Source organism: Osmerus mordax, chromosome 16, assembly GCF_038355195.1.
Source record: "Osmerus mordax isolate fOsmMor3 chromosome 16, fOsmMor3.pri, whole genome shotgun sequence".
NCBI lineage: Eukaryota > Metazoa > Chordata > Actinopteri > Osmeriformes > Osmeridae > Osmerus > Osmerus mordax.
The window spans coordinates 6,962,998-6,983,510 of NC_090065.1; the positions used below are offsets into that span (position 1 = coordinate 6,962,998).

The 20,513-nt window shown below is 43.2% G+C and overlaps 2 protein-coding genes across 3 annotated transcripts in view; one reads left to right on the forward strand and one right to left on the reverse strand.

Annotated features, from left to right (window-relative positions):
• Positions 1-20,513, forward strand: part of LOC136959289 (methyl-CpG-binding domain protein 3-like) — a 165,623-nt gene that overhangs the window by 106,137 nt on the left and 38,973 nt on the right. The window lies entirely within an intron of this gene.
• Positions 109-10,192, reverse strand: LOC136958451 (nuclear receptor ROR-beta-like). 2 transcript variants are annotated; one of them, XM_067252354.1, is made up of 11 exons: positions 9,919-10,192; positions 9,756-9,820; positions 5,103-5,188; positions 4,855-4,996; positions 4,127-4,651; positions 3,900-4,021; positions 3,654-3,786; positions 2,974-3,081; positions 2,731-2,841; positions 2,488-2,600; positions 109-2,347 (listed from the first exon to the last, which is right to left on the reverse strand). In XM_067252354.1, exons 2-11 carry the CDS (start codon positions 9,760-9,762, stop codon positions 2,189-2,191), a joined length of 1,506 nt encoding a protein of 501 aa, XP_067108455.1. In that variant the 5' UTR covers positions 9,763-9,820; positions 9,919-10,192; the 3' UTR covers positions 109-2,188. The 2 variants fall into 2 exon arrangements, with proteins under 2 accessions (XP_067108455.1, XP_067108454.1); XM_067252353.1 differs by having other exon boundaries at positions 9,756-10,192.

Genomic DNA, 20,513 nt, shown 5'->3' on the forward strand with positions numbered 1-20,513 from the left:
GGTTAACAGAGCCTCAACAGTAAGTATTAAGTGTGTGCTGCATCATTACCTTTTCATTCCCTGTATGTGTGAACAATTGAAGATTTGACAGACAGACAGTATCCAAAAGAAAAAGCAATACCTTTATTACATTCTTAAAAGCACATGTAATGTGTCCCATTGTACAACAATATCAAGCTGTGTGACTCTTGGACTAATAATCTTGTGTCTTGGGGGATGAGAGAGGTAACAAACTATAATTTTTTATTCAGAATTTTACTAGTCTTTTTAAAAAAATAGATCACTTTACACGACAAAACAGTGGATACATAAAATGAGAAAACAATAAAGGACCAACAGAGGAATAACAATCACAAAATATATACATTAAACCCTCCAAACCAAATTAATCTTTAATACTATCAAAGTGATTTCTTTAGCATCCCATGTTTTGTAAAATGTATATTCTGTGCATCCTATGTCTTGTAAAACGTATTCAGTTACAATATTGGGAGAAGAGTTTTTGACACTTTGTGAGTAACATTCACAAAAATAGAGCTTACGTCCACGGTGATCATGGTTATGGGCTTGGCTGAGGTGCAAAGGTGTCGGGAGTGAAGTACAAGGCTAGCAGAAGTCACTGGCAACAAATGGGATCCTAAGAAAGTGCCCAGCTGCCCCTCCCCAGAGTGGCTGAGTCAGTTGTGAACCTTTACAGGTTTGAGTTCTTATACATATAGTCAAATCAGATACACCTATATTTAGCATCGATGCCTGCTTCAGGGGGACAGCTGGCCATAGACTACTGTAATAGTAGTGTCTACTGAGAGGGGAAAGGACATGTGTCATGGGAAGAGGAACAGAAAAATGTACAAAAATGAAACTGTAGCTCTAACCAGTAAGAAGTGTTACAGAACATCCACTGTGGCTCAAACCTGTAGGTTAGCTAAAGCTTGTCATCAAATACAAAGGGCAACACATCCCTCGTCTCTGCTTTACTTAAAAGTTCATGGACTCTTCTTTAATCAGGTTGCTTCTCCTTTGTGTCCTCCTGTGGCCTTCATTTCTCTCTTCTACAAACTGGTAATTTAATACAGATTCAGAATGGAACTTATTGAAATGCTGATCTGGAAAAAACAGTTCCTGCCTCCATGTAACTGGGCCATCTCTCACCGTCATACAAACTCAGTAGAGTGTCCTGCCATGACTTGGTGGATGTTGCTGTGGAAACCCAAGTGTCAAGAAAAAGGGAAATGTTCCAGAACTAGAGTCCAAAAGACTGGATTCCCCGGGTCCATTTTTCCATTCCTCTCGGTCCAAATCTATCTGCCTTTCTCCCTGTCTCTTTCTGAATCTCATTTACACACTCTGCATATATACATTCTTAATTCTAAAATATTTATGTATAAATGTGTATATAAATTATAGATAATTTTTTATCTCTTTCTGTGTGAGTGGCATTTACAAGGGAAGGGGTATGGGATTGAGGTTTCTCATTGCATTATAAAAGCCTACAAAGGGCAGCACCAAACACTGTGTGTGAGTGTATGTGTGTAAATGTGTACATACACATATGGATATATACCATTTTGTGTTTTCCTAGGAACAGGTGGAAAATTATATTCAATACAGGCCAGCACAAAGTACTGATGCATCTCCTTTAACACAAGTTACACAACAGTGACTGTTGGATGAACTTGGTCCCTTACAGCTGGTCAAAATACAGTAAGTCTTTACTGTATATCTACTAATGGCTACAAGTGAGACAGTGTATACAGAACTATGAAGAATATAACCCCTACAGTTAGCATAAGGTCCCCATCATGTTCCTGTCCCCGAGTCAGTACATTCTGTGTAGGGATTTGGCTGGTGCTTTGGAGCGTCAGTGAGGTACATTCATGATTAGGTTTGAGGGAAGATCCAAAGCTGTTGTAAGTGCTTGGAACTTTGTAATGCTGTGTGGTTTGATCAATTCACCCCATCAGCTCGCTACAATATAGAAAGGACCATGAGCATGTTGTGGTCTGCAGTGAAAAGTGCTTGCCGGGATTGTAGAGGATTAGCATGAGATCATTGGGAGACTGAGTATCTCAATCCTGGATTGTCTTCTAACTGCTGGTTGTTTCAGGTTTAATATGGATGTCAGTCTCATCCTTTGCCTACCTCCGCATACACTAACACACTCTCGCTCTCTTTTCCTTCTCATAGTCTAGCTGTTGGAGTTAGGGAGAGACATCTCGCTGCCAAACACTTCCCGGTACAACGGGGGGAAGTTGTACGCAATCTCTGGATGTACCAAGCGGAAGAACTCCAGTTTGTCGACGTGGAGGTTGCAAATGGACTTCATCATAGGTAACTTGGACACCATCTATGAAGAGAAGACAGGTAGAGACCAGTCAGCAACATTTAGGAAATGTTTCTATCCTTTAAGGAGGTACAACATGTGTCGTCTGTGCACCGCGTAAGAAGAGTTTACATGGGTTGCTATGGAGAGTGGCAAGTCTTTACCATGTCTAGCTTCTTGTCGTCAGCTCCACTCATGTGGAGACTGTGTTGCAGAGCGAGATAGGCTTTCTCCTGCAGCTTCTGGACCTTCTGACCATCTGTCAACCACGGTCGGTCTGGAAGACGCACACGTACACAAGATTAGGGCTAAAGAATCTTCACTTTGTGACAGCCAGATGAAGACACCACCAAATGATGAATGTGTTTCTATGAGAGAGAGTGAGCCAGAGAAAGAGAGACACTCACCAGGAGACAGCAGCACAGCGGCGCTGAACAATGCCATCTCCTCATCCGTCAGCTGCAGGCGGCAAAGGCCTTTAGCCAGGTCAAACACCGCACTGACCAGATCATCACACCCTGCAGACACACACCATATATGAGGTTAGGACACCGCAACACTATTCCATCATGTGTGGTGTAACAGCTCCTACAGAGTCAGACTTGCTGCTAAAGAAGGAGTGACCAAATGGTTGTAAAGGAGTTACGAACCGAGAGCTTTGAAGAGCTGGGCTGTGGCAAACTTGCCATCAAAGAACATGGTGCTGTTGGTGGCGTTGAATGCCCGGCACATGCGTATCAACAGGACTTCCAGACAGCCTGCAGGGGTAACCAGTGAGAGCCGTGGAGAGAGAGAGGGACCGTGGGAGGAGGTGGATGAAGAGGAGGGGAGGAAGAAGGAGGAAGGTAGAAAGGACGAGAGATGCTCCAACATGCACAAACACACACAACAAAAAGGAAATACATTTCATTCCAGATTGGAGGACAGTATTATATGAGACATTTGATCATTTGAAAAAGAGCAGGGCAACATCACCAGCAATTTGTCAAATAAGTTTTCAAACATTTCATGATAAATAATTAGTAAATTAAATGTTGTGTTGTTCGAGACAAGTGATCATAATATAACAAATAAAAAAGTTTTTAAATGTATTTGTAATTTTGTTGTCAAACCAGGAGTGTGGTTTGTCATCAAACAACCATTCCAGATGGAGAGAAGAAAAGGTAGAGAAATTGAGAGAAAAAGACAAAAAGGAGGCCTCATTAGCAAGTTAAACCATTTATTTAATTAGGTGTTATTGATCCATGGACATTTCTATAGGCGTAATTAGTATGTCACTGGTAGTCAGTGTGTGTGTGTGTGTGTGTGTGTGGTACACACAGGTACTAACCTGCTTTGAGCAGTATGATCTGGTCGTTCTGACAGAGATCCATGAAGCCTGTGATGCGTTTGGCAAACTCCACCACATACTGGATGGCATTGGTGATGTGGTGGGCACATTGCTGCCACATCCACTCTGCAGGCTGGCACACAGACAGAGGAAACATGTTAAGCACTAGCCAGCAAGACAGGCTGGCGTCTGCACAGTTTGTATGCGTGTGTGTGTGTGCGTGCGTGCATGCTCATGTGTGTATACCTTGCTCTGGTAGGAGCGCGTCTCCTCAGGTGTGTACTGCACCCAGGTAAGTCTCTTTAGGTCGTCAGCGCTGTACTGACTTGTCTCCAGGTGTGACTTAACCACGCTCTGTGTGATACGCTCTGGAAAACAGACATGCAATCATTGAAACTCCTTATCCAACCAGATCCATGATCCTAACTGGATCAGGTCAACCCTGGCAGTAGTGCTATGAAGCTCCCACTCACCTATCTCCATGAGGGAGCAGTCCTCCGGCAGGGCTTCCAGCAGGGCCGTGCGTGTGTGTGCCAGCAGCGTGTGTGTGTGAGTGTGCAGGAGCTGGTACTCGTGCTTGATCCCGTTGCCGTCACCGACTTCCAGCAGGTCTTGCTGCGGCGAATTCTGATTCGACAACGAAGACGTCGACGAAGACGAGGAGGAGTTGGAGGTGTTCCCCGCGCTGGCCCCCCCCCCCCCGCCGAGCAGCTCCAGGCTGCAGTACTGGTTGGCCTCCTCAGGGGTCAGCGGGAGGTCAAACAGGTCGGGCAGGGCCGCAATGTCGTCCAGGTCACTGAGGGTGGAGCTGGAGCCCCCGCTGCTGTAGGAGCGGCTGAGGCCCCCCTCGCAGTCGTCTCCACTCCCCGCGGACACGCCCTCCTCCCTGGGGAGGGACAGAGCGACAGAGCCCCCGCTCTCCTGGGACTTCTGGTGCTTCTGGACCTCGGCGTACAGGCTGTCACGCTGCTTCTTAGACATGCGGCCAAACTTCACCGCTGGATGGAGAGACGGAGAGAATTGAATTCCAATGTCTGCATATCTGCACTGCCATTTCAAATTCACAGTGGAAAGAGCGCGTTTTTGTTCCTCCTTTTTCATTATTAAATGTCAGTCACACTCGCTAATAACATTTTCAGTGCAACCTTGTCCAGACATCCTAAAGTGTGTGTGTGTGTGTGTGTGTGTGGGGGTGACTCACCATCACGGCTCATGCCTAAAGCCAGACATTTCTGCAGTCGGCAGTGCTGGCAGCGGTTGCGGTTGGTTCGGTCGATCAGACAGTTCCTCTGGCGGGAACACGAGTACACGGCGTTGTTCTGCTGGCTGCGCCGGAAGAATCCCTGTCCACAGAGAGGGAGAGTCATGTGTGTGTTCCACCACACGTCGCACAACACACACACGCTGTTAGAAGCAGAGGTGTCTACATGACAAGGCGGTGGGCCTCACCTTGCAGCCCTCGCAGGTGATGACTCCATAGTGGATTCCTGACGACTTGTCCCCACAGATCTTACAGGGGATCACCTCAATTTGAGCTAAAATGACAAGACGGGTGACAGGTCACGTTATGCTGGCAGAACAACAGTGGGTACACACCAAATTCAGGTCACACCTAGATGGTATTTCAGTGTGTTAGTCCTGCTATGGCATTTGTGATGATGAAAACACACACACACGTGACTATTGAGGAACACTCCATCGAGATAAACATCATCTGGAGCACCTCCAGGAAATGGGAACTTCAACATTAAAACCAGATGTGATTGCATCACTTTACACACAAACACTGGAGGGAACAAGAGCCCTAGACAGAGGGGAGGGAGGAAATATCAGTCTGGCAACACGAGGGCAGTAGCACTCGGTGTGAAGTTAGAAAGTGCAAACCTGAAATTTGCTGTTGTCTCACCCTTATTATTAATGCCAAGTTTACACCAAAAACTCATATCGGCAAATATTTACTTCAATTGTACTTAACGTGCCGTTTTTCATGAACAACTATTTAGAAAAAAAACTTTTAGAAACAGACGATGAATCTGACAATTGTTATTGTCGTACGTTTTATTTCTTTTTCTAAAATGTTGTATTTGATTTGGCCAGCCTGATGACCACACTGGTGTCTTGTGTTATCCTGCTCATGCAGGACTTGGGCTTAAAGACATTCATATTAACCTGCTCCCACTGAAATTCAGGTGACAGAAATAGAATGGGAATCAGATGTCTTCCAGATCATAGAAAAACATTCACGCGCGCGCACACACACACACAATACAAATTTGTTGTCAAATGGCCAGCACCTGAATAACAGCAAAGTTTCACTCCAGAAAAACAAAATAAGGCTGCTATATCATTTACCAGTGATAACTCTGGTTTGGGACTGAAACCATGGATCATTTGGGGGAGGGGGCTGTTGCTGCTATCTGTTGCTTAACTTTCTCATGCCAGCCAGTCACGAATCTCTCTTATTTATGAGATACCATACTAGTACACTAAGAAGGATATATGGAAAACATTTTATGCCTCAGTGATTTAATACCTTGTTGAGGTATTAAAATCACAACTTTGCCCCCCTCCACACACAAAAAAAAAGTGTTGATTGAAATACAGACTCAGGCAGCTGCAAGCATGCAATGGAAAAATCTATCCCCGCTCACTCCCTCCTTCCTTCCTTTCCTCCCCTCTTTCTCTCCCCCTCTCCCCCTCTTGCACCTCTTGATTATATAACTCTCGTCTGCGAGCATTCCACAAACACTCTCATTCAGCAGGGTCACTCTAGCAACAACAATGCCCCGCCTTCTTCCAGCTTTAAAGGCTACCATTGGCCATGGGGAATGAAGAGTCTGTCTAGGACTGGCTGCATCACCTGTCCCTCAAACCCCAGTAGCCTGTAAACCCATGTGGATTGTCTGTCCTACTGACACACTTTCTCACTGCGGGGAGGGAGGAGGAAAGCAGGCGCGAGCCCGATGTGTTTGAATTTAAGCTCTATTCACTGCCCTGTTTTAAGGTAGCACTGGTTAAGACTTTAAGTTTTCATCTTGTCCCATTGATTCATTCAGCTGATTCTTCTTTACATGTTACATAATAAAGCCATTCTGGCTCGCTGGAATGCTAACAAGTGCTTTTTAAGAGGAAAGTGCAAAAACATACATCAAACTGCTTGACAGATCAGATAAGCATGTTCTAGGGCTGGATCCAAATATACTTTAGAGGTTTATAGTACTCTGTCTGGTTTGGCCCATCTCTCTGTTGGCCTGACTGCCTCTCCCTCTCTGACATTGAGCTTTGACCATTTCTATTCTTGTCCTCAGCCCAGAGCCTGAAATACAGCCTCTACTCCTCCCCACATTCAAACAAGATGCACTGCAAAGCTTGTGTACGGCCGCATGCGCTCCCTCAACTTCTCTCTACGCAGACACGTAGTTATAAACAGAGACGCACACTATCTTTATCTGCACCATCAGTGTTTTTCAGAACTAAAACCAAAGAGCACTGAAGAGGAAGTGAACGAGGAGCATCTCATCCTACAAACCAATCGACAGCCGACTCCAAAGGCTTCTCCGCGACAAAGCACAAAATAAGAAATTAGAGAAGAAGAAATGAGGAAACAGGTAAAGGACTAGTGACTACAGGGATCCCCCCCTAACTCTGTGGCTGGCCCTTGAGTCAATGGTCATTTACATTTGACCTATAGTTCCTAGACAGCACACTCCAAGCCAGTCACAAGTCAAGCCTCTGACATGCTTAGTTTACAAATAGGCCTATATGTCTCTTGTGCAAAATGCACAGCAAGGTAAAGTGATATGGTTCTGAAGGAGTTATAGAGCAAGTTCATCCATTAACTGTTCAAAAGCCTGTTTCCCTCTCCAAGATACTGGTAAGACTGGTGCTGGGGTGAGGCATACAGTGGGTCCCACCCAGATTGTTCTTACGAAACTAGACTAAGAACTGAGACGAAAGAGAAAAGCAGCATCAGGTTGTTTATCAGCAAGCCAACTACATAACCTTGTTACCTCAACCTCAGGCTAATTTAATAGCGGGTAAATGACCAGCTTTACGACCCAAACTCCCCCAACAATATCTACTCTGAAGTCACAGTCAGTGTGTCAGCCCTGCACACGCGTGGCCTTCACCCTGCCACATATAGAACATGCAGAAAGACAAACATACAAGTGCACCCATGTTCTTACACGCTCAGACCCATTCTTCTCTCACACACCCACGCACATACACACGCATGCACACATTCTTCTACGATACAACACATATTGTGCAGGCTGCCGATCAAAGGTCAAAGAACACTGAGTACTTGTTCAGTCAACACACACACAGACATGGAACCAAAAGGACTTGTACACACACATCATCCTCACACAAACATTAAGCCTAAGCATGCAAGCAGCAGAAAAACGTGAGGAAAAAGTGAGCTTTCCGTGACAGTCATTTACTATCAAGAAGAGTGGCTTATGTAGAATGGCACCATTTCCTCACAGCAGAGTACAGGACTGAACTTCATTGCTGTGACTTACTGTTACAATCTTAGCTGTGAGGCCATGCAAGTGTAACACTTGAGCTTAACGAGTTTAATCTGATTGAACAATGACTTTAATCAGGGAGGCGTGAGGTACATCTAAATAGTCTTAAAAGAGGCTCTGATTCTACCTAAGTGGCTTCTCTACTCATCTCATTTCCCTTATCTTCAAGGATGGGAAATATTCAAACAAGTAGTACGTTTAGAAGCATACAGCATGTGAATGCTGTATGGCTTGTTATAGAAATTACTTTGTAACTGGTTATGGTTTAGTTGAAAATGCAGACACACAATGTCAACAACATTTTGGTGGGCCTTGCCCCGAGTTTGTTTACTTTTGGATATCCTGCAGGAAGGGAGCCTCCATCAGGCATCTCTACCACCCCTAGCAGTGTCTTGTTTGCATGGACTATAATCCATCTACAACTCTACCAGCAAGCAGAGAAACGTTTCTATCCTTTCAATTAGGTCAGAAATCACCTCTCTCTCCACGCATCTGATTTCTCTTTCCTCCTGCAGAATTGAAACAAGCTGCTACACCTTATAGACTGTTGCTACATTCTGATAGTAAGTTTAAAAGCAACCCAACAGTTGTCATTTCAAAAAACAGATGTTTGAAACATTCTTACAATCTTGTCAGAAGAGTACTGCAATTTGACAGTAACATCATCCTTGTAACGGTAGATGGTTAAAACTCTACGTTTTGCCCAAGTTCAAATGCAAATTCAACCTAGCACTTCAACCAAATAGATCTACGGTAGCCCTTCCCCCTCTCGCGGACCATGCCTCCCTCCACTCCCGGTGCTGGTGGTGACATAACTAGGTCAGTGGAACAGCCAAGTTTCTCTACCTCTGTGGACGCATAACTCCACCATGCTGGCAAACGCCACCATAACAACACGTGGAAAGCATTTGATTTAACAAATTACCGAGTTTGAAAATCTTATTTTATACATTGTCTGTGTCAACAAATAAAGTAAGACAAAATATCTTAAGTTGTCACGATCGTATTGCATTAACCACAACAATGACATTTGATTGTAGCCTTTATCGTTATTTGAGAATTAAATTGTTCTCACTACTCTTGCTAAAATAAACTAAAATTCTCTACCAATGTCCAAACGAACGATTACATAACTCAATATGGATGTCAAGGCAGACGGGCATCTAGTTACATATTTTCTAACTACACAAACACAGTGGTCAATTCAGGCAGCATTTGTATTATTCTCTGTCTGAAATAATACATTTACAAACATACATTTATCATCTAAGATTTAATTAACCATCATGCATTGACATCCACAACATCCCTAACGGTAAAGACGAAAGCATTGCAGCTTCACGTTGAACCTGGCGCTGCAAGCAAACTCAACCAGCTAGTCCAGTCATGAAGGATTAGCGCGATACGCACTAGGAAAAAACGATTCTGGTAAATATATTCGAGAGAAAGGAGTAATATGCACCATTGACGATTCCTTCACCTAAAATCGCATACATAGTAGGCCTGTTGTCAACAAAAAAAATTAAACACTAACATGCTAATAATAAGAAAGTAGAATTACGAAACTTACCTCTCATTTTGATTTTTTGTTGTTGTTGTGACTAGACAAAACTCGACGAGCCTACATGTGGTTTTCTGATAACAAAAAAAAACATGAGAAATGTTCTCAAAATATCTAAAAGCGTAATAGTGTGCTAAATATAACTTCCTTAGTAGTTCAGAAAATAACGTACAAATTCCCTCAAGTGCTTCCTTCCTTCAACGCTGGACAAAGTCTGGAATCGTAAAGAATATATGAGAGGAGTTTCTCTTGCATGTTAACGCCTGGGTGCACTATTTTGGTAACTTTTGACAGAATGCTCCCACGGTGGTTTGCCTTGGCTTGCTGGAGTCCCAATCTCTAACCCCCCTTCTCGCTGTGACTGCCTCTCAGTGCTTTCCTCTCAGTCTACCCTGCTAACCTACTTTTCCGACGCGTGGACTCTCACATGATCTCACTCCCGATTGCTCCACTCTGAGCTTGACCGAGTGCGCGCTCACATGTACGAGTTTTAAGGAGGCTCTGCGACGGAAAGGGTTTGTCTCGCAAGCTTCCCTCAAACGAGAAAAAAGTGGTTATACATTTCCAGAACTCCCTGCAAATAAGTCTGATATAATATTGTTCAGTTTTAACATGAATTCTTGGCCTAACATAATTTACCTATTGGCTTACCAAGAGCATTGAATTTAGTTGCCTTTGTCCTTAAATGTCTTTAACACATCTATAGTTTGTTGTGATATTTTCGTCGTCCTTATCATTTCATGCATCATTAGAATAACAGTCCACATGAGTGAGATTTTTGGTGAGTGTGCAGAGAGGGCTGGGTGAGAGAGAGTTGGCTGGTGGGGGCTGGTATTATGATGCAATTCTCTGGCAGAGTAGTTATGAAACAGGGAGAAGGCAGATTACTCAAAATAGGTTAGTGGAGCAACACAGGGTCTGCACATATATATACCTCTCTCGCTTACACACATGGCAAATGCACACAAATTCTTTTCTCTCTTTCTCCATCTTCCACATTTGTTTTAAATTGCTTCCTTTGGGATAGACTTTGCCTTTTCACTTAATTCTCTTGTCATCCAGCATCTTCCTCCGGTCAGACCCAATCACAGAACGGTGATTATTTTGAGCTAAGATAAATAACAAATTTCCTCACACCTTTGAACAAATTGATTCAAGTTGTGCTTGTTCTTTATTGGCATGTATGTTTAAGTTTAACAATGTTGTGTGTGTTGGTTTGCCAAAGCGTACAAGATTGTTGCAAATCAACAACCACATTGACACTTGAACTGTCATTACGTAACGACAGAGCAGCTCAGCTTGGAGGCAGAGGAGGGAGGAAAAGTATGGAGGGAGGAGGAGGGTGACATGGCAATGGCATGACAAGGGAGGAGAGAGCTGTAAAACAGCTGTAGAAAACAGGATGAGAGATCAGACGGTGATTCTGGCAGAGACTGAGAAAAACAACAAATATTACATAAATGTTTAGATAATAACATGACTAGACAGCCAGGCAGACAGACAGAGAAACAGGCAGACAGACAGAGAAACAGGCAGACAGACAGAGAAACAGACAGAGAAACAGACAGACAGAGATAGAAACAGGCAGACAGACAGAGAAACAGGCAGACAGACAGAGAAACAGAGAGAGAAACAGGCAGACAGACAGAGAAACAGACAGACAGACAGAGAAACAGACAGACAGACAGAGAAACAGGCAGACAGACAGAGAAACAGACAGACAGACTAATTGTGTTCACATGCATACTTTATGATGTATTTGATGGGGCTTTGCAGGCTGCAGACTCTTACTGTAACTGATGGAAGGCACATGCTGCTAGATGGCTTCACTTGCTGGTAGTCATGAGATCACTGTTTTACAGTCTGCTCTCTACAATCTACAAACTCTTACAGAGATGATTTATCAGAAAGGGTTCAACCTAATTAGTTCATGATTGATGGAGGAAGACAAACAGAAAAAGGCAAGATCATTTAAATAACACATTAACTACAAATTATCTTGGCAACTCACATTGCCCATGACTTTCCCTCCCTCCCTCCCTCCCTCCCTCCCTCCCTCCCTCCCTCCCTCCCTCCCTCCCTCCCTCCCTCCCTCCCTCCCTCCCTCCCTCCCTCCCTCCCTCCCTCCCTCCCTCCCTCCCTCCCTCCCTCCCTCCCTCCCTCCCTCCCTCCCTCCCTCCCTCCAGAGAGACTGAGGGAGTGTATTTCATCGAGATTATGCCAGGATCCCATCGTCTGTAATCCAGTCACCCCCCTCCCCCATTCAGTTAATCTCTCTCCTTTCTCCTTGTAATAATCCCTCCACCTTCCTCCTATGTGTGGCTGTAATCTGGTTGTGGGTAGTGCTTGCTGCATCACTGGGTTAGTGTGTCAGATAGAGCTCAACAACAACCCCCTTTCCATTCCCCTCTACATCCTCATACAGTTCTCTTTTACCTCCTCTCCCCATCCCTCAATCTTCCCATGATATGTTCGGTCTCCCTCAGATATCTGTCTCTCCCCTCTAACCCATGTGCTTCTTTCATCTTTTAAACATGTGGCTCTGGTCTCTCTATTATTTCTTTCTCTTCACCTCTCTCCACAGTTACACAGGGTTCCAATCAAATTTGATAAAGTATGTCAATGGAGATGTTTGAGTTTGGCCTGGGCACACACACAAAAGAACATTATATCCCGGCCAAGCACACAGTAACACCCTGCTTAGCTCTGTTCAGCGTAGTGCTGGAAACACATTGTGGCTCATGTACAAAGTCTTTATCGTTGAACTCTGCTGCAGTGTCAGACTGTCAGATGAATCAAATGGATCTAGTTTTATATATATGCAATTCTATGTATGAACTCTTTTTTTACAGCCCTCTGTTCAGACCTGGCTTAATAAGACTACATTAACCTGACATTCATTCACTCACAAACAGGTGGTTCACTGTTACTGTCTCGCCCTCTCGAGTGCACCACCTTTGACGTTTTATTGAACAATTCCAGGTGTGACTCAAAAGCAAGCACCAGGTAAATAATGCATACTTGGAAAAACACCCCACCCATATTGATGAACAGCTTCAGAGTTATGGGATTGACTTCAACTGAATGATGCTTAACAAGGAAAATAGGAGTGTTGTCAGGAAACCCAGGTGAAAGGTGAATGGTAATAAACTGTGGGGCTATGGCACTTGTGATTGGGTGTTTGTTGGTAATTCTTGTTTGCTTCCCTATTGATGGATGGAAATTGACATACAAATGTAGCTGTGTTGAACTGGTGTTTCCACAGCAACAGGCTTGTGTGTGTGTATCTCCTGTGAGTCAGCGTACTCTACCATGACCCATTTAGACACATAGAATGAATGGTACACACACACACACACATACACACACACACACACACAAACACACACACTGCAAAAGCACACGCTACAACATTTCATACTGTAAGTCGCTCTGGATAAGAGCGTCTGCTAAATGACTAAATGTAAATTTCAATGGAAGATGTTCAACATAAGGTAGTGAGTTCTCTTCTGCACAGTGATGAGCCACGAGGCTCTGATAATTCTGTTTCACCTGAGTTCCTTCTTTCCTCACTCATCATCTCTTCTCTCTGGCTTGGGGACCTACGACAGTCCCTCCGTTTCACACTACCTTGGTTCCTATAGCGACAGAGGTTTAAAGAATGTCCTCTTCCTCCATCACAGCCTTCTGTTCATCTTTTATGCACAGTGTAGATGGAGGCAAAAGACTTTTGCTCACATGAATTGCGTCTGAGAGCCAAACACATCTTGTTTCAGCGTGAATCAGTCAACATGGTGTCTGAAAACAAAGACACCTGGTGTTGAGAAATGGTCATTGCATCCAGAGCTTATGTAATAAGGACTTTGTTATTTCATCAATACTGTTTCATCATTTTACACATTGAATCCTGCAAAAACACATTCTTGGGTCAATGCCTAAGTAAAAAGAGTTTTATAGTTGGTATAAACATGTTGTAAATAGACATCAAACAAATACAATTTGGTGACCTTTAGACTGTGCTGTTCTGAGAAGGTTGCCAGCTCACAAAGGAGTCTGCTGACAATGTGAACCAAACACACAGCAGGAGCAGGGACACACCTTTTAGTGTTGTGTTTCTCTGAATCTTTCACAATCTGTCTGGAGATGACCAAGCCCCCACACATGTTATGCAATGATGATACATTATGTAATCTATCAGCAAAACCAAAACCAGGAGGTAAACACGGGAAATATAGATTATTCCACAAACATGGTGGGTAGAGCATAAGTTGAAAGTCTTAATGTAGAACGTGGCTTTAACATATATAAACTTTGACCGGATATGTGGCTACAACTGTTGCTGATAACTGCACATATGTTGTTGAGGTAAATCAAGTATTGAGTCCAGAGTGGTAAGGAATTACATTTTCTGATTAAAAGGTGCTGAGAGAGAATGAGTGAATTGTGCAGGGCGAAGTCTGCATTGCGTCACAGCAGGGAACAGAGAAAAGGGGTGAGAGTAAAGGGAGAAAAAAAAGGAAGGGGAGGGAGGGATAAGGGGGAGAGAGGCACAGCAAGGGGATAAAGGGGTGTGTCTCCACTGACCTACATACAGCAGTGGAAAGCCATCCTCCTCCCCCCCTCCACCCCACCCTCACTACTGATGTGCAAAGGGCACTTTCAAACACAGCGAGAGAGCCAAAAGTCAGCTAGACAGGAATATATAGTGACAGGAAGGGGATCAGCGGACAGGCAGTCAGGCTGGCTGGCAGAACATATTGTTACATGCTGATACAAACAGACAGACAGAGACACCGACAGACGGACAGACAGAGACACAGACAGACAGACAGACAGACAGGCATCAGCAAGCAGTGAGGAACATAAATTGTCTTGCACATTGCATAGAGGGAGTAATATTTAATATTTATTGTTGAAGCTTTTGCGTCAAGTAAATGAACAGGCTTGGAAGTGTTTTTCTAGGTAAGGCAACAGTTAAACAGCCATCTGCCGGAATTTGCACATCTGATGCAATGATGTATATAGTCGTTGTTATGTCATTATAAACTATTTAAATCCCATGGCATAATCCTAATCTGCTCTGTACTGTGGGAGTGAAGGCAATAATCTCATAATCTAAATCCTCAGCTCCCCTTCTCTACCAAAATCTTCTATTCTCTCCCGATCTCTAAATCCTATCCCCTCTTGCCTATCAACAGTAACCCCTTCCTTCTCCCAGACCTCTATATCTCTTATCTCTTCTGTCTTGTCCAAGCCTTCTCTTCCTTCTCTATATCCAATATCATATTTATTGTTTCCTTTGAAGTATGTATGTGAAGTAGCTCCACCCCAGAGCCACCAGTGGAGTATAGTATGTTCTAGAATGTCAGGGCTGTTACAGGCCATGACAGGTGTGGTAGTACGTTCAACTAACACTTTCCAAATCTGGATGTATTTCTATTTAGATCATAAATTTAACCTGTGTTTTGTAACTTTTTACAGTTGCCAACAGCCCTTGCTTGAAATCATTCTTGGTCCATAGTAATTCTAGGCCTGGGCTGTTCTGGACCAACCTTGCATGCCCTTCAAAGTAATTCACCAGGTGTGCAGAGAGAGAAAGAGACGAGCGTAATCCTGTCAGTCACACTACATGTAGCCTGACAGTGTTAACTAAAGCTCAGAGTTTACATTATTACATTATTACAACACAACTGCTCAACTGCATACGCACAAAGGTAAAGGCAAAAGAGGCTCCACTGTTAACATGATCAACGAGGTAAATGCATCCAAGTTCCTAGGGTCATTCTGCTGTGATCTCAAGACACTCTTCTTGTAGCCTCACCTTGACTAACTTCTCTTGCTCGGCCTAAGGGTCTAGGGACACTGAAAGTAGCCATGGGCAGTTTTTTACTTCTATAATTCCAGCAAATTTGTCCTAATCTGCTTACACTATCTGACAAGAGACTGCAGCCACGGGTATTTGATGTTGCCCTTATTGACTGTTGTTTTTCATGCACTGTATTGTGTGGTACACAAGTCCTTCATCACAGAAGACTAGCTCCACTCTGGCTGCTTAACCCTTGTGCTGCCTTCGGGTCACATGACCCTAAGGTTCATAACGAACCATCGTTGTGTTTATCCAATTTTTTTTTTTTTAACCTTCGCAATGTGGGGGGTCTGAGACAGCCCAACGGTTAAAAGAAAATGCTTCACTTTGTTTTTGTATGCGGTAAAGTTGTCGCAATACGACGGTGGGTCAGAATGACTGATGGGTCAGAATCATCAGTCATTGGTTATTCAAGTCATTTATATAGTGTAAGGGAGTATTGTTAAATAAACATACGAATGGTTTGTTTAGAAATCAGCCATTTGGGCTCCTGACTGACGAGGGCTAGTCAGTCATAATGGACTTGATAATGGACTGCTGTTGGCAGGTTAAGGCTGAGGTTACTGTTACGGAGAAAGCCCCAGAAAAAGGAAGGCTCATCCATCTTTGCAACCACACATGTGATGGCACAGTGACACACTTTCCCAAGAAGCTTTACCTTTCCTTCCAGACGGTTAGACACACATTATTTCTATGGTCAATTCAACCTTTTATTGAGTCTGCTGGTTGACAACAGTCTGACCCACTAATACAAACACTGAATGAAAGGACCGCTGGGCATAATTTCCCTTTTTCTGAGAACAACAATTGACTGCTTGTTTTCTCCACCCCCATGTGGGTAACCTTGTGCCTTCACCTCCATCTGTGGAGACCTGGTTTTCTACTTCTTACCTGGCAGGAGGTTATCACAAAATACTTTTGTGAAAGGTGGAAAGAGATAGATGGAAGAATGATGGCAGGGAAAAACAGAGTGGTTAAACATAATTAAATCCAATCAAATTACATTTAGTTAATAATAGTTGCTAACCGAGGAAGGGAGCTGGTAAAATGGCAGCAATCATGAGTCTTCATAATCTGCTTCATGCCTGTCCGTGTTGCCCTGGTCACAAAGCAGCTACAGGAGCTGCCATCTAACTGGCAACACACCTTTGGTGCAGAAATACCAGCTGGTTGCTGAATAGATGGTGCACCTCTAACTGCTACTTGGATTCCAATAGCTATTACATTTCTACTGAGTGATTTTTCTTCCAAATGACTGTGACTTGAACAAGGCAGGCTGCTCATTAGAAAGATTGAAAGATGCACGCTACTTCCTGATCAAAATGCACAAGCGAGCACACTTCACCGTAATGATTCAATTCCATTATGTAGACTCCTTTCACAGTCTAGCCTGCCTGTGAGCTCATCTCCCCCGGTCCAGCCAGGGAGTTCTGACAAATAGACTCTAGTATGGCCTCTGAAAATATGCTTTTATATGCTGGCCTAGGCTATTAAGGGAGTCAGGTGGCTGAGCGGTGAGGGAATCGGGCTAGTAATCCGAAGGTTGCCAGTTCGATTCCCGGTCATGCAAACTGACGTTGTGTCCTTGGGCAAGGCACCTCACCCTACTTGCCTCGGGGGGAATGTCCCTGTACTTACTGTAAGTCGCTCTGGATAAGAGCGTCTGCTAAATGACTAAATGTAAATGTATTAAGCTACTATCTCCAGCATACTCAATGTTCTCAGTCAATTTAGACAGCTTTTCAAGACACTGTACTTTCAGCTGGCAGTTGTACAAAAGGTGTATGTTTGGTAGTCTGATATTGTACAACATGATATAAATAGATTATGTGTTTACTACTTAACCTTTGGTTGACCTTATTGCTTCCCTCTGTTCTCCAGCCATATCTGAAGTCTGCTATTTCTGTGTGTTGGGTCGATTGCATATGTTAGACCATCAAAGCCATCTGATTTCTACAAACAGTGGTATTCTTGTCCATGCCTAAAGGTTTGCGAGTTGCAACTCAAACTAAGTAATCTCTTTTCTTCTCTATTGACTTCAGCCAGTGTGAACTGAGACAGCCTGGCCTACACAGGCTCATGTGGCGCACGTTCCTCAGCCTCAGAGCAAACACTGGCTTCCAGCGACCTCTAGTGGTAAGAGAGAAATCATTCCCCGTCAGTAAGTTTTAGACGAGTAGACCAGGGACTAGCTTAGTTGATGCTAACATACCTTACATTTAAAGTAGGCAATGCCATTAAATACACCTGACAACAGTTAAAATACATGTACACAATATACAACTCTGGCAAAAGCAAAGGGACCACTGGAAAATTATCGTTTTGAGCTAAATGTAAAGTTTTGTTTATTCTATAAACTGCTAGAAACATTCCAAATTCCAAATACAAATAATGTCATTTTGGTAGAAATGTTGGTGGAAATGTTAGTAGTTTATAGAATAATATTATTATTATTATTAATAATAATATAATAATAATAATATAATAATAATAAATAAAACATTTTATTTTACTCAAGCACATAATATGAATTGATTGATAATTTTGCAGTGATCTCTTAATTCTCCCTCCTTTCTCCATCAGGTCATCTTCATTCAAACACAGTTAATTTGTTTAACCATTTAATAGCAGTAAACCCAAAGTACAGTTATGCTCAGTCAGTTTTGTGATGAAATTTACTGCAACTGCAGACATCAACAGCATCCAGCCAAGTCAACTGAACACTTTCCGTTTACACGCTGATCACCGGGACAAGACTGTCTCTAGTCTAATGAAGAAAAATAGCTGGCCGATGTCAGCATTCAGTTATATAAAGGTAAATACTGTACACACACCTTATTCACAGCATTGTCTATTGGAACCTGCACCCGGCCAAGACAGTTCCAAAGGAGAAAAGAAAAAAATCCAATCCAAGTAGATAGGCTAGGTTACCTTCAAATAGACTATTTACAGTAATATACAGTACATACAGAACAACCCCTTAAAAAAAAAAAAAAAAGAAGGTAATATTGTGCTTTTCCTTAGTGTACTACAGCACAGTATTATCAGCAAATGAATACTGTATATACATTCACTGAGGATGGAAACTATCAAGGTTCAATTGTGTGGCAGTTTACTGGCAAGGATAGAAAGGGCAGAAAATCAAGATAGACCAGTCAACAAACAAGACACAATCCCCTCCACAACGCAGAACAATGAAAGTGCTTGACAGCGCGTCTCAAGATCACCTTATTTGAAGGTTGGCTCATAAACTACAATCACGATTATGATCGTTGGAACATAAAATATGTCACATATATGGCCTGCTCACATATTCATACTAGTAAAGCACAATAAACCTTTTCATGAAAAAGAGGCCGTAAATTTTTTCATAAGATTTTATATTATACTGTATGTAGTAGTTGTAGTAGTTTTCTCCCTTAGTAGTATCTAAACAAACCTCAGACAGGATGACCCCAGCATTTCTACGTGATGAAAGCTCAAACAGCAAAGGCTAAAGTCTGAGTTATGGAGGAAAAAATTATCAGTTTTTGAAGGCGACATTTTGAAATTACTCATCATTATCATAGTACACAGCAACAAGTGATACTGTACAAATCTGAACTAACTCAACAACATCACAGTGTCAAATGAGCAGAGTATGCCTCGTAAATGGAGCAAATGGTCGTAATGGCACTTTCACTTTCGATTCGCCTAACAGGCCATATGTTACCTACAGCTGAAGGTGAATGACTGGCACATGAAGATGGAGAAAAAAGGCATTGTCATGAATATGGATGTATATGTTACAACTAAGCACAGGTCGAGAAAATGAATTAGTCCGTAATAAGCAAGGTCAAGTGTAGCAGAGGCGTGGCTAAACCCATATCTCTACTAGTGTGAAACGACAGATGTACCGCATGTTTGAGCCGGAGTTCGTCAGACAAGAGAACATGGTTTTCTCCATTGGGACGCGTTGGAACTGTTTCCCCTGGATGACGGATCAGATCCCTCGGTTTCCCCGTCTGTCTCTGTTACTGCCGTATCTTTGGGATTTACTGGTATTTCTCTATCCCTTCTCTCCATCACAACCCTCTCTGTCTCCTACCTTCTCCCTCTTCAAAGCTGTGACTTGGGCCTTATCGGTGACCCTCCCCATGGAAGCAGACACTTTTATGAGGGGAATATATGATCTCATTTGAGCTCTGGGGGAAATCGCCATTAACTCTTCCAGGTGTCGGGCCAGTGACCCTAAATCCCAGAGACAGTAACTGTCATTCAGCTCTCATACCTCGGAAGGACCTTGAACTACTTACAATCCATGGTCAAGCTACAGTACATAATGAGCCACTGTCAGGGGAATGCAGACCTACATGATGAAAGACCTGTCTGTATGTGTATAATGATGCAATATTTGACGACTAAATGAAGGACGGGACGAGAATGTGAAGGAGTTGACATAGTGTGTGCAACCTAGTATACCTACAATCTACATGACGGTGTATTCATGCAGTCCCCTCATGGTTAGTTCATGTTGTGGGGTGTAAACAGGTCCATTGTGACATTCTACCAACCCACACACACCCCTCCGCTAAAACGTCCTCCTATTTCTGCACATGCCTATCCGGCTGGAATTATTGGTCATTAAAAAATACATGAAGTGGAAGGAATGAAGTGATGGAGATGAAGAAATAGAGGGATGGAGGGATGAGATGGTACCATGACATTACGGAGAACGTGTAGCTGGCAGAAATAGTGCTGACATTTCAGTCCGACTCTCCTCTTCAGTAAGGTGAGTTATGATCTTCTCATCCCACTGACGAAGGGTTGGGGCTTTAAAACCCAGCTCGCCTCATACACACACTCCCAATCAATACCCACCATCTCCACTCTTCCACAGAAGAGTCTGTGTGTGTGTGTGC